This window comes from Etheostoma cragini, chromosome 1 (genome assembly GCF_013103735.1).
Source record: "Etheostoma cragini isolate CJK2018 chromosome 1, CSU_Ecrag_1.0, whole genome shotgun sequence".
Lineage (NCBI taxonomy): Eukaryota > Metazoa > Chordata > Actinopteri > Perciformes > Percidae > Etheostoma > Etheostoma cragini.
In genome coordinates, this window is record NC_048407.1 from 33017341 (window position 1) to 33032507 (window position 15167).

Sequence of the window (15167 nt, forward strand, 5' to 3'; positions counted from 1 at the left end):
CATTAGGTATAATTTCCCAAAAAAGAGTATATAAATAAATTCCAAAACTAACTGTAAAACTAAAGGTAATAAGTTAGTCTTATGAAGTGTTAAACGTCAATAAAAGTGATAAATATTGAAAAAAGTGTTGAAAAAAGTGACAACATTTTTTGATGGGAAGACCACACAGGGGTTCATTCACCTAATTCAGTAGGCAGTAATCCCGGTGTTTTCAGGGTTTTACACAGACTTAGGTGTGTATATTTGGCAGAGGGGTTTAGGGGGTCCTACCTCAGAAACTGGGATGTTGTGGTGTCTGAACAACATCGCTGGATGAGCCGCTTGACACACCCTTCATCTACCTCCATCAACCTCTTGCCTCTTCAGTACTTTGAATGAAAGCGTTTTATCCCTGTGTTGTCTTCCTGACTGTTGTTGATGATTTTTATTGACTTTGTTTCTGATTTTTTTATCGTTTTTGTACCTTTTGAAAAGGAGTCTGGAAGTTCATTGCACATGTTATTCTATGCTCTATTGCACATGTTTTGTATGTCTTGTTAGGACATTTTGATATTTTAATACAGAAGGTCATGTTTCAAGTTGAACGACATGGAATCTTAGAAAATCCTTTTCTGACTGTGGTATTGAGAATCGTGTTATTGCACCGACTACTGAAGTTTTGTTATGATAACACCCCTAATGCTTACGGCCCTAGCCTCATCACTGTCATAACCATGTTGTTAAATCACACCCTCTAGTGTATTATTGTTTAAAGTAGGCTAACCTTGATCACAAAATGTCAGTAATTAACTGACATCCCTATGACATGATTAGATGAATCGGTGATAAACAGGAAAAGAAACAGGAAACATCAACATGTTTTCTGATGCTGAATATTTATTGCAGTAAATGTGAAAGCTTGCAGAGGTTCCAGCTGAAGCAGACTGGTCCAACTGCTGCTCTTCAGGTTCTCTCTGAACTACTAGACCCTCACTGCACACACGTAGGGCCTCGTCTCACCACAGCTCACATCGTTCCACAGTCCCCAGTCTGAAAGAAACATGTTAATCAGTGTCAGTAGGAAGCACATCCTGTTTAGGGTTTGTTGGTCTTCAAACTCTCAATCACACAAAGAAATAGATTAATCGTATTCCATGTGTAGAAACGATCATAGGCAGTTAAAAATGAGTGTCCTGTTCTTCCTTCAGATCCCTCTACTTTGACCTGTTTGTTGTGCTACTTTAATGATTACACTCCTTCGTCATAACCTCTCTTATCTTGTCTGAGGTCAAATGAATAAATAAGGTAATTCATTTCTTATACGCCAGGGGGTCTGCAGATGGAAATTAGCCTAAGGCTACAATCTGGCATATTTACATTTGTGAAAATGTTCATTAATATGTATTGTCCCCTTTAAGAAAATAAATAATAAAATAACCTACCACGTCTCCTCCTAAACCATTTATTTACTCACCCGAATAGTTCATCTCAATGCAGAACTCTCTGTCCTTATAGAAGTCAGGCTGGCCACCAGCCCATCTCTTGTAATCAAACTTAGTGCCATCGCTCCAAATCCAGACAAGCCTATCCTAAAAGGAAAAACAGAAAACAAATGATTGCCTGAGGTTGACTACTTGGTCAAATCAATAAACCAACGTTTATTTGTTGGCTGACAGGTTTTAACTGTACATTTTCTCTATTAAAGGTAGGATATTTTTTTCTAATGAAAGAATGCATATCTCATCTTTCAGATTTTACATTTATTAAAGGGAAGACAGAGATGGTGTGTTTGTGTCCAGGAGAATTTAAGACTTTTATCCTGGAAATGGGTGTTTATGACCTCACAGAGCTCTGTACCCGGTTCAGAATCTTATTTTCTCAGCTACATTCAACTGTAAGACCGCTAAACTTAACTATCCCGTCACCAATCTTCATGGAGGCAACAGGTGACTCTAACCGCAGATCCAGTGTCAGAAACACCTGCAGGAAGCGATTGGAAGAGAGAGACGAGAGAGCTCAAGACTACGGGGGCGAGAGAGCTCAAGACTCCGGGAAAGGGAAGAAGTCGAGTTAGTAACATGCAGTAATGGGATGAGGTTGCATACAGATGGAGAGAAGGAGGAGGAGAGAGGTTCTTTGTGGTACAGTACATTATATGAATTTTTTTGCATAAGTTTGTGCAATATCATAACACCGGTTGTATTGGGCAGTGGTGGCCTAGTGATTAAACAAGCTTGGGATCGGGAGGTCGCGGTTCAATCCCCAGACAGACAGGAAAAAAATCTGGGTGGGGAAAGTTAAAGAGCTTGCCCCCCCCCCCCCCCTCATTGCCACCACTGAGATGCCCTTGAGCAAGGCCCTTAACCTCAACCGCTCCAGTGGAGCTGATCAGTGGTCAGTAGATCAGACTGTGGTTGGACCGCCAGCTTCCAGGTACCAACGTAGAACTGTGAGAATGTGACGTTGTTGCAAATGAGGATATGTTCTCAATTGACCTACCTGGGTAAATAAAGGTTAAATAAATGAATAAATTATAGGGCTTCATGAACAGAAACAGTCACTGATTACCGTTAAAAAGGCACCGATCCAGTAGTGAACCTTTTTGGCATGGGCTCTGTGCATGGCACATTTCACTTGGTTCAGATCATCGTCATTGTGGATCGATACCATAGTGCCATTAGGGAATTTTGTACAGGCCATCTGAAATGAACACAAATCAGAAGAATTAGTTTTTACTGATAATTCATCATTTGTCATGTTAATTCCCTTATTTGATCTATTCTCAACCCGGAAAATGATCCGGTCCTAACCTCTGCTCTGAGGAGACGGGAAACACACGACCACCTTTAGAACATGGTGAATGTTAAAATGGAGAACAATACATGCACAACAGAGGGAGGTAAGATAAAGCTTTGTATCTTAATGAAAAACGTTCTCTTTTAAACGTTCTTATGATTTTTTTTCTTTTGCCGTTACGCATTTCAATATAAGCTTTTGCATTTCGGCTTTTCTATTACTCCAAAAATACATTTCCCCTTTCATTATTACATTGCCAAAAAATAAGAACGTATGTCATTTTCCTTTGTTATTGTTCTTTTATTTTTAAATACTGGGTCAGATGACCCTCCATTGCTGTACCTCAGTAATCCCAATATACGTATACAGTCCCTGACAAAAGTCTTGTCGCTTATCTATTTTGTAGAAACACCTACTATTAACCTGACTTTTAATTAATCAATTGGTGTAAGAAATAGCTCATATGATAAGCTAAAACCCTCCCAAATGATGTTCAATGCACTGAAATAAATTAGTTTCACTGAAACAAGATTTATCATTTAAACAAGACAGAAAGGTCAAGTTTTGGCGGGACAAAAGTTTTGTCGCCTATACATACATTGAACAAATTTACTACAAATACTAAAATATGTCAGCAAATTAAATAGCGGTGCTGTGAGATCCAAATTTAATATCTTGTATGACTTCCATGAGCTCGAAGGACTGCATCCATGCGGTTTGGCAAGGATTCATACAATGTGTTGATGAAGTCATCAGGAAGAGGTAGGAAAGCAGTCTTGCATGCCTCCCGGAGTTCATCAATATTCTTTGGTTTGGTCTTCCATGCTTCCTCTTTCATCCTACCCCACATATGCTCCATGATGTTCATGTCTGGTGACTGGGCCGGCCAATCCCGGAGCATCTTGATCTTCTTCGCCTTGAGGAACTTTGAAGTGGAGATGGAAGTATGCGATGGAGCGCCATCCTGCTGCAGAGTTTGGCCTCTTTTATGGTTGGGAATATAAGAAGTAAGCTAAGATTTCTTGGTATTTGAGACTATTGATGTTGCCTTCCACCCTGCAGATGTCTCGCTCACCCCATACTGGATGTAACCCCAGACCATGATTTTTCCGCCACCAAACTTCACTCCTTTCTGGGTGAATCTCGGATCCATCGATCCATGAATCTTCTGTTGAATTACACCACAGTTACCGCACATATACACACAATATTTGCGGCGACTGTGGTGTAATTCAACAGAAGATTCATCTGAAAAATCCACTTTCTTCCACTTCTCCAGCGTCCATCCTTTTAGCAGGCTGTGGGCCTTGGCAAATGCCACACGGTTTTTCAATTGTATTTTGTTTAGTGCTGGATTCTGGGCACAGATTCGACCATGGAGGCCATTTTGAGACAGAATCCGACAAACTGTTCTGGTTGACACAGGGACTTCAGGGGACCAGGTCTGGTGGACCTCTGCTGCAGTGGAAAATGGGCTGGCCTTGGATTTTCGAGCCAACAAACGGTCCTCTCGAGCAGTTGTCTTGCTGGGTCTGCCTGACCTGGGCTTGTCAAAAACGTCTCCAGTGTCTTTAAATGTTTTTTTAATCCTCTGTACTTGACGCTGAGACACATTGAAGGTGTCTGCCACATCAGCAGTGGATCTGGTCTTCAGCCTCTTGATGATCAAACCTTTAGTCTCAGGGTGAATCTTAGGCATGTTTGCAGAGGTCTAGTTGCAGTTGATGTGAAGTCTAGTGTACTGGGGTTGTTTCTATACACACCTGAGACCTAATTGATCCATTATTAGTCACAGGTGAAGCTCATATGACAAGGCGACAACACTTATGTCTTTGCAAAAGCCCTCACCGAGGCTCTTGCGTGTACACGGTGTGGCCGGATATTTGGTCTTACACATTTCTGCAGGATCGCCTGTTTCCCATAGAAAAAACGTTTTGTGTTCCCGTTGTCTGTGTAGACTGATTTTTTATTTAGGGATTGTTTTCTTACCGGCTGCAGAGTCCGACGTGAACATCAGCACCACCAGAAGAAGGATGGCAGGAACCACAACAGGACGCATGGTTCAGGGCTCTCACAGCACTCTGCAACTGGAATAGAATCTTATAAGACACAGGAACGAATGATTATATATATAAAGTGGTGCTCATAAGTTTACATACCCATGCTTAAGTTGACTAAAAACAGGAATAAAAAAAATCATCTTTTGTAAATAGATCTTAATGCCTTAATAAAAAAAAATGAAAAATCAAACCTTTTAAGGACACCAATTTTCTTTGTAAATGAACAATATATTGTAAATAAATAACAGTTCTTTCTTAAAATACAGGGGGCATAAATATACACCCCCCTATGTTAAAATACAGGGGCATAATTATACACCCCCCTATGTTAAAATACAGGGGGCATAAGTATACACCCCCTATGTTAAAATACAGGGGACATAATTATACACCCCCAATATTAAAATACAGGGGACATAAGTATACACCCCCTATGTTAAAATACAGGGGCATAATTATACACCCCCTATGTTAAAATACAGGGGCATAATTATACACCCCCAATATTAAAATACAGGGGACATAAGTATACACCCCCCATGTTAAATTCCCATAGGGGCAGATTTTTTTTTATTAAAGACCAGTTATTTCATGGACCAGGATACTATGCATCCTGATAAAGTTCCCTTGGCCTTTGGAATTAACACCCCCCCATCATCACATACCCTTCACCATACATAGAGATTGGCATGGTGTTATTTCAGTTAGACTAATAGCTGGTTTGATTTGCATTGAGAGATAATTTTATGGAAAGTATCTCATGCCAATCTCTATGTATGGTGAAGGGTATGTGATGATGGGGGGGGGGGGGGTCTTCTACATCTTTAACATAGGGGGGTGTACACTTATGCCCCCTGTATTTTAAGGAAGAACATTTATATATTTACAATATATTATTCGTTCATAAAGAAAATTGGAATCCTTGAAGGTTGGATTTTTCATTTTTTTCAATTAAATTCAATCTATTTACAAAAGATGATTTTTTTTATTCCTCTTTTTAGTCAATTTAAGCATGGGTATGTAAACTTATGAGCACCACTGTATATATATTACTTACTCCACCTTAACAGACAAGAACCTTTATTGAACTAAAGTCAGAAAGGCAAGAGTTATAAGAGAAATGCAGAAGTGAGATATCTTCTATGAATGAAGTTGTAGTGAATCTGCTGATGGTCTGGATTGCGTGATACATCTGGGATGTTAGACCATACTTCATGCCAGTCGAGATCGATACCCAGGCCTTGAGTGCCGATCTTAATTGAAGGTGAAAGAAGAAAGAGGAATGTGGTAGATTAAATGTGTTCTGTAAGTCAGAAAAAGGCAATAAACCAACGTTGCCAGAAATGTCTTTTAGACAATGAAGAGCCCTTTGTTCCCATTATGCGGCTGTTATCAGCCTCCCCCCAAATCAGGAGTGCTGTGTTTTTGAATAAAGGGGAACAAGTTAGCCAGTTACAAGCTGTTACAGTCACAGTGTGTTTCAGCCAATCTCCAAGTCTTGACAAGATGTGAGATAATGGGGCCAAAGCATGGCTGGCACTGTTTTTTAGACATTTTGGCAAAACGAATGTCATGGAGTGACCAAGGCACTTTCTAAGGTACGCCAGAAAACAGACACATCTGGGTTTAACCCAGTGAGGAGGGGTCTCGATACAAAGGACCAAAAATAATGTTTGAAGTTGGGAACTCAATGGCCACCATCCTCTTTCCTTACGTATGTAACCCTTGTTCCCCGAGATAGGGGAACGAGACACTGCATCGGTTTGCTGCACCTCGCCCCACCTGGAGTGCCTTGCTTCATAGAAAGAGCTAATGAGCTACATACCCCTACGGTTATGCCGTCACATGCTACTGTTCTCACTAGGACCAATAGGATTGGAGTAGTTTTCATTCGCATTCAGCCCTGTCATGCCTAAAGGATTTCCCATAGTGTCGTAACCGACGCAGTGTCTTGTTCCCCTATCTCAGGGAACAAGGGTTACATACGTAACCCGAGACGTTCTCTGCCTTGGAGATCCTGACGCTTTTCAGCTTAGACTTTTCTACTTTAAGTTGGGTTCATGTTTTCTTAACACTTTTTAACATGATCTATACATATATTTATATTGTGCAATAAAAGATAATTGTTACAGCACTTTAACGTGTCTCGACAGCGGGCTTATAGGTGTTCGGGTTCATCTCTCTTTTGATAATTTGGGTATACTGTTTCTTGGGTATGTGTTACTACCCAGCTTCCCCTAGTCATAAACTAGAGTCGTTACAGGGCCTGTCACGTTTCTCCTGCAGCTTCTTTAAAGCGTTGTTGCCTCAGGGTTATTTAGAGAGAGTGTTGATCTTACTGTCAAAAAGTCCTTAAAAAGTCCTTAAAAGTTCAATATAGATACAGGTGTCCTCCTCACCCTGAAGTGCTTGTACAGCAAACAGAGGAGACTTTGAATGTGTGCTTGCTTTTAGCAGCATTATCCTGGGAAGAATTAAGGAATAACTGTTTGATTCTGACTTTACTTTCCCTGAGTGAAACTACTATAACTGGATAGTTTTAAAAAGGCAGCAAAAGGGCTTTTCAATTGTGAACCTAAAAATTACAACTCAGTAAAAAGTTTACTATTTTTTACTGTAAACATCCGAGAAACATTCAATTTCAGGGAAACTAAGACCTGGTTTCTCGAAAATGTTAATTTGTCGATTTTGACAAAGGAGACTTTAGCGTCAACAACAACAAAGGCACCTGACCAAGCGTCCGGATTTAACGAGATGGGAGTGAGAATGTGTTGTGTTTGCGGACGTTGGATGTTTTGGTCTTTTTGGAAAACCCATCTCAGTCTCTTCCTCAACTTCTGTCTCTATGCGAAGACTATGGAAGCTTACCAGGCTTTAAAATTAATCTCCCCATGTCAATTCAAGCCTGTTTCTTAGTGGTTAAAATGAATGTGTGAGCTCTATGCTACCTCTCGCCCGTTCTGCTGGCTATTGTTGTAAATTACAATCAGCAGTATCTAAATTTATGTGGAAAGGAAAACGGTCGTGAATGAAGATGTCTACAGAGAAGAAAAGAGGATGGTAGGCCTTTGCCCTTCCATCCTATCCAAGCTATTTACTGGGCAGCCTAAACCGTGGTATGGTGTCCAGGCTTTATCAGTTCTTAGAGATATCTGGGTGCTCTGGCCTTCCTATTGAGAGGCTCTGGGCATGCGATTGCCCCGGCTTGGGTATCGATCCCGACTGGCACGATGTATGGTCTAACATCCCAGATGTATCACACAATCCAGACCATCAGCAGATTCACTTTACCTTCATTCATAGAAAATATCTCACTTTCCCATTTCTCTTATAATTCTTAATTCTTATTATTCTCTTTCACCTTTTTGACTTTAGTTTAATTTTTTTTTTTATTTTTAGTTAATGAAAACAAACCACTCATGTTTGGTCTCACCATTAAGCCCAACCTTGACTCTGGGCTTATTGACTTATTGATATCTGGTTCCGGATGGGTGACCTAGTCTGTGTGAAGGCTTTCTTCAATACTCCGAATTTGGGCCATACCGATGCAGAGGTGATAAAACACACACTGACACATCTGACTACACACAGTAAATGTGAGAACCAGATTTTTTGTGTGTGACTTGTGACATTTAACAGTATATTGTATACATGTATTCTGATTACTGAGTTACAGCTATGGAGGGTCATCTGACCCAGTATTTAAAAATAAAGAAAAATAACAAATACATTGATATTTTTGGCGATGTAATAATGAATGACACAAAATTTGGACACATCTGCACTTTCAAACTGTTGCCCTGTCTCTAAACTCCCTTTTGTCTTGAAGATTTTAGAGAAGGCAGTTCTGTTACAGTTGCAGTTGTTTTTCGATACACATCTGTTCTTGAGGTGTGCCAATCTGGTTTTAAGACATTTCATAGCACTGAATCTGCACTTTTAAGAGTTTTTAATGATCTTTTAATCACAACTGGCTCTGGAGATTATGTAATTCTTATTCTTTTAGATCTTACAGCAGCATTTGACACAGTTGACCACAGCATCCTTATGTCTCGCCTCGAGCATGGCGTGGGGATTAAGGGCGCTGCCTTGGAGTGGTTTAGGTCATACTTGTCAGAGTCAGTTTTGGTGGCTCTACTTCGCCTTCTGTGTCCCCCACAATTTGGTGAGTTTTTGAATATGATAAGTCCCTCAAAAAGGCAATTCATTTGCCGGATTAAAGAATAATAATTCCTTCAGTTTCAATAGGGCCTTCGCCGCTTCCGGCGCTCGGGCCCTAATTAAAACTGCAAGCAGTGATGAACGGGCTTATGTGATACCTCATATAAGACTGCACCTTGTAGGGGGTGCTAGCGAACCATTTTTGTGCGCCCATTCCCGAAACCCTTAAAGGCGGTTCAATTGCCGGGAAAAAGAAAGAATAATAATTAAAAAAAATATTACTTCCTTCAGTTTCAATAGGGCCATCGCTGCTTCGGTGCCCGGGTCCGTCCTGCCATGCTACGTATGTGTACCAAGTTGGGTGACTCTACGTTAAACTTACTGCAGGGGCTGAATTTTCTTAATATTGTAGGGGGCGCTAGCGAGCCGTTTTTGTGCGCCCATTCCCGAAACCCTTAAAATACTTAATTTTCACCAGACTTGATGTGAACGCCAAATATGGTGAGTTTTCAATTATGAAAAGTCCCTCAAAAATGCAATTAATTTGCCGGGAAAAGTATAATGATAATTCCTTCAGTTTCAATAGGGCCGTTGCCGCTCTCTGCACTCGGGCCCTAATTATCAAAAATAAGATAGAGATGAAATAAAATGGAATGAAATGAAAAAGGAAAGAAAGTATACAGAAAGAGCACAGTGTAAAACTAAATATGAAAGCATTATTGTTCTTTTATTAGTTTTATTTAATTTATTTTGAAGGGGGCTAATGTTGGGATCCATTTCCAGTGGTCTGCCGTGGGAGACTAGAACTGCTTGTTACTGTTAAATTGTCTTGTTATTGTTTTGCATAGGGCTGGGGAGAGCAGCGGTATCTAGGCATTTGGAGAGCAATTTAACAAAATGCAGGGAGATAAACCTTCTGATGCTGAAGATGAGATCATAGACACGTCTTGATACTAAACAGATTCAGTTTTCGTTTTTGTTCAACAACTGGTACTTAGTTCCTCAGTTTAAGCTCCAGAAAAGACAAAATGTTTTGATGTATTATTGTTTATTGCAGTGACGTCTCATGCTGCACTGATACGTTACAACAGGAACAACACCAGGGCACTCCTGACTGCAGGCATGGTACTCACATTAGGCGTCATAAGATCAGAAACAGGTAACACGTAGTACAGGTGAGGAAGAACTGAAATATGTGAAAAAAAAACACAAAATCCTGCCAATAAATGGTCAAATCTGAACAATTTGGTTTCATTTTTTACTGCTGGCACGACAACGAATTACTATTGCCAACCCACCAGATTTCATATGCATAAACGATACTTTTAGCATGTATAGAGCCAGCATATATCCACATGTAAATGGGTGAATTATAGGTTTATTTCAACCAAACCAGAGCGGTGATGGTTGGCACGGTTGACAGACAACCCAAGACGGCTTTTGATAGTTTTATATTGTTTCTTTCGACTTAGAATGAAGTGTGTTTTACAAAATGATAAAATTACTGTTTATTTAAATGGAGTCTGGTTAGTTCGCGATAACGATTTCAAGTTTTATGTTAAACAAAAAGGATCTTAGTCTTCCACAAATAGGGATCCTTTCCATAATGTTGTCAGATACTTAGAATAATAAGCTGAGCCTGTCGGTGGCAGGTCAAATGGACGAAAACTGAAGGTAACTTTAATTTACATACCGGTATCTACATTGCAGCAGCTTGTTTCGGCTGGAAACAGGTATTCTGGATTTGAACCAAGTTGTTCTTAACAGACTTCAAGAAGATAATTTATGCACAGGTTGGATGAAAAAAATAAAATAAAACTTTGGCGGTACAGTTAGTCGTTCCTTAACTCAGAGTGCGTGCCGTACTTGAGCATTAATCTTGGTCCTGACACTCGGTGCTGGGTTGGTGGACCTGGCTGAGGCTGGTTTCTTCCTCTTTCTCACACTGAGCTGATTCAGCAGGAGGCTCAGAGTCTGGGTGGGGAAGCTGGTTGGGGGGTGGTGGGGGAGGTGGTGCTTGTGTGCTGCTGCTGCTGGCTGGCTCCAGGTCGAAATCCTCCACCTCTACATCCTGATTGTTAGACTTGTTGGGGACGTTTGCAGAGGAGACAGACGTGCCTTCATCTGCTGACGCTGGCGTGTCAACAGTCTGGGACTCTGCAGGATCTGAGGGGTGGAAGGAGGAGGTTTTACACAAAGACATCAAGAATCAGAAGTTAAAGCTTTTTCAGTTTTAGGAAACGCAGACTGGAGTTGGGCGGTATCCAAATTTCGATACCGCCTCCTTCCTATTTCACCGCGGTATACAATATTACCGTGACTAATAGAAAAGATGACGTAAGGCTCAGACAGCGACACCTAACGGTTTGTGTCATACTAGTCAACCAGCGTATTTCTACCTAACTTCCCTCTCCAAAATCACTGAAGAAGAGCAACGTTAGTCACAGCTTACTTGCCTTGGTGTTTGTAAAGCATTAAAGTTCAACAACAACAAAGAAAGGTTTATATTAGAAAAGATCCTTTTTTTAAATCATTTTATCTTCTATGTAGATGCCTAAATCGTGATTGGGATTAAAATTCGATTAATTGTGCAGCCCTATGCCGTCCCCTACAAAATCACCGCAGTAGTCGAGAATGATTTATTATTTCCAAACAGAGCTATTTATGCCATCTTTTCTTTTTTCATATTGCAGCGAATAAAATATTCATAATATATAAAAAGAGATATATAGAAGAGAAGAGAGAAGGAGTGATTTGTTGCTGCTGTTGCTATTTTGGGGATTCTGATTGGCTAACGTGGGCTTAAGCTCCTTGTTACACCGCCACCTCCAGGGTTGGCGTGCTCTCGACGGCATTTACATACACAGGTACGTGTAAATGAAGCCTTTTCTGAAAACTGACAGCTGTGCACGTTGGTAGTTTTAAAAACAGAGAGGTTGTAATGTCCGTTTATGACAATAGCCGGCCACGTGTGACTGTAGTCTAAGAGGAAGTTACCGCTAACCATTAGGGTTTGTGGTGTGACAGGAATAACGGACGTGGATTAAGTGTTGTACTGACAGGCCCTTGAATGAAGTGAGACGTGCAACGCCGTCTTGGATCCGGCATCAAAAGCCTGCGTTTCTTTATATTATAGTCAAACCTGAGTCTAGACGATATAATAAACCCTCGGTTACGTTTGCGTCCCAGATGTCTGATTAAGATTTATCTGTCCATCACTGAACAGATGGAGAGAGCTCCTACCTGTTTGCTGCTGCTGGCGGGCGAGCCTCTTCTCCAGAGCCCGCTGTCTGTTCAGCTCCATGCGTCTGCGCTGCTCCTCGGTCAGGGAGGGGGGGGCGGGGGCAGCTGGGGAGGGTGGAGTAGGTGGAGCAGCTGGAGCCGGGGTGGAGTGGACCGGGGCTTGCAGGTCATTGAAGCTTGTTCTGTTAAACGGATCTGGATCCCCAAAGACCTGCGCTTCAGGAGCTGCTTGTTCTTCACCTAAACCAAGAGACATTTACACAGAACAGAGGATTTAGGGTGGACTTTTGAACCTTGCTTACTAGAGCTGAATAGATTATTGGATAAATTGCTATTAAATCGATTAGTTGTCAGCTATTAAATTAATCTCCAGCTGTTTTGATAATCAATAACTCAATTTGAGTTGCAATTCTCACTAAACACTCTCTGACTCCAGCTTGTTAAATGTGAATATCTTCTAGTTTCTTCTCTCCTTTGTGACAGTAAGCTGAATATATTTGATAAAATTGGGGACAAAACAAGACATTTGAGGACATCATGTTGGGCTTTTTGGGAAACGCCGAACCACATTGTTACCATTTTATAGCACAAACAACTAATTTATAGATAGAGGAAATTACGACAGATCAATTTGACTATAAAAAACAAATCATACATTTTTTGTGTGGTTTTATACCGAGGGGATGTCTCACAAAGCAAAAAGAAAGAAAAATCGTAGGTTTTTGTGACACAATGCCTATCAATAATTTTGTATTAATTAATCCCTTACCACCCATAAAGTCTTCGTGTGTCAGTGGCATGTCCAGCCGTATCCGTTTGAGACAGGTCTGCGGAATAAAAAATAAATAAAAAAAAAAGGCAAATTACTTAAATAATTACAAATTCTGCGCTGTACAAAACCAGAACATTTCATTGAATCCTCAGCAGCGACATCTTCTCCCCACCTGCACCTCCTTCTTGTTGCCGAGCCTCTCCACTTTGTCAATAAAGTCTTCAAACTGCAGTTTGGGGTACAACCTGTGGGCCCAGTTCTCCATCTTGTGCATCAGCAGCCGCAGATCCTCGGCCTGGTTGGACAAATACACGGCAACGCCAACGCCATGAAATGGTGGCTAAATGTTTGTGACCGGGTTTTATCAGAATCAGCTTTATTTGCCAGGTATGAGGACATATATTACAAATTTTTCTTTGGAGCATCGTTGCTCACACTGTGCTTACACACACAAAAACAACCAAAAGAAAAATATACACACTAATATATATACATACTCTAAACAGAAAAATATAGAGGCATGAGTGCAAAGACGAGTTCAATAAAAATTATTTAAATGTGAAGCAAAGTGCAAAGGATACTGGGATAAATAGTATTTTGTTATTATATTACATTATGAACAGTATGAACATAATGAAGAGTTCTGAAATAGAAAATGAGAATGATGAATAATACTAAATAAGTGGAATAATAAGTGGAACCAGTAAACAGGTGCTGTAGAGACCGGGTACTGGGTTATGGACCAGAACTGAACCTGAACCTTATCGACCATTATACCTACCTGACCCACCAACCTGACGGCCAGCTGTCGGCAGACCGCCTCCCCGAGTCGGGGCCTTGAAACACGGCGAAACAACGCAGACTTGAGAGTACGTTCTGACGCAATGCGTCTCCATAACGGCAGGCGGCGCTGATCTCTACTGTGGCCTAAGAAATAAAAACCGGCAGCTGATTGGACGAAAGCGTCACGTGGGTCCGGGTCCTTTCAAAACCGACCGGCATGGCGGCTCGGCCGGAATACGACCTCGTATTTTATGAAAACGGTACAACGAAACGAGTTTGTGAAAACGTTTGATGCGAGCAGTCGGCCGTCTTCACTTCAGATCGACTAAGGTCAGTTTGAAGGGTTTTGGTCAGATTTTGAGAGGCGTTTGTCACGCTCATCCCGCTTGTCATTTACGGGTTAGCCTCCACCAATCAGATTGGTCATTGAGTCCGACTGCCCGCCTTCCAATTTAACGTATCAAATCGGCCGAAATGAAAGCTGACGGCTCCTCAGACCGACGGCACCGAACCGACTCGAGTCGGCGACCTCGCCGGACTGTCCAACTGTCGATTACCGGGTTGGTGTGTCAGCGCTTTGGGTGCAGCACCCAAGCAGATTTGGGCACTACCAAAGATTAAGGAATGTAACTGTATAACTTTTTAAGGGTTTGTAATTTATTCTCTGCTCTAGTTTTTACAAAGTTAGAGACACAGATGTGGTAATAACAACGGTCCTAAATGATGTGAAATTGCAATTTTTTCAATGAAAACTGTGAATTTATTTAAAGAAGGACCCCTAAACCCCTAAATACGTGCACCTGTGTCTTCCACACACCTGAGTAAATCAGTGTGTGATATGACTAGGTACGGTTAACATGAATGACTCCACAGTCGTCAGCTCTCACCTCGTGCCCTTTGCCTTTGAAACGGACATTATCGAACAGTGTTCGCAGAGCTGGGAGTCCTCTTTCTGAGCTCAGCCTGAAGAAAAATGTGACATAAGTTCAAATACTCACTCATTTGATCCACTGTTTATATACAGGTTATTTTTGTGTGTGTGTAATTAAAAGGAGACTAAAATGACAGTAGCTGTGTTTTCATTGTGACGGTTGGTTAACTCATTGATTGTCACAACATGCAACTTGTTGCAGTAAGAGTTCAAAACCTTTGAGTACCGGGCCTTCCCCTACATTCAGAGTCCATGCTTTAATTACTGGACCTCCTTGCATCAACTGACAGTAGATGTACCTCTGCTGCCATGGTGTGAATCAAAGCAATGATGTCTGGGGTACCTGTGAGAGTCCAGCTTGGGTTGCGGCCTCCTCACTCCTTTCCTTCTAGCAGCAGGGACGTCCGCTAGCTTGGACACATCACCATCTTCGTCCCCTGCA

At 41.2% G+C, this 15167-nt stretch overlaps 1 protein-coding gene across 1 annotated transcript in view; it reads right to left on the bottom strand.

The window, feature by feature from the left end:
- Positions 1-10869: 10869 nt before the first annotated feature.
- The window catches only part of tipin (timeless interacting protein), a 6850-nt gene continuing 2552 nt past the window's right edge, over positions 10870-15167 (bottom strand). The window contains exons 2-7 of the mRNA XM_034889222.1: positions 15069-15162; positions 14682-14757; positions 13184-13306; positions 13009-13066; positions 12240-12479; positions 10870-11162 (exon numbers count right to left, since the gene is read on the bottom strand). Coding sequence (XP_034745113.1) covers positions 10870-11162; positions 12240-12479; positions 13009-13066; positions 13184-13306; positions 14682-14757; positions 15069-15162 — 884 coding nt within the window. The remainder of the gene's footprint in view (positions 11163-12239; positions 12480-13008; positions 13067-13183; positions 13307-14681; positions 14758-15068; positions 15163-15167) is intronic.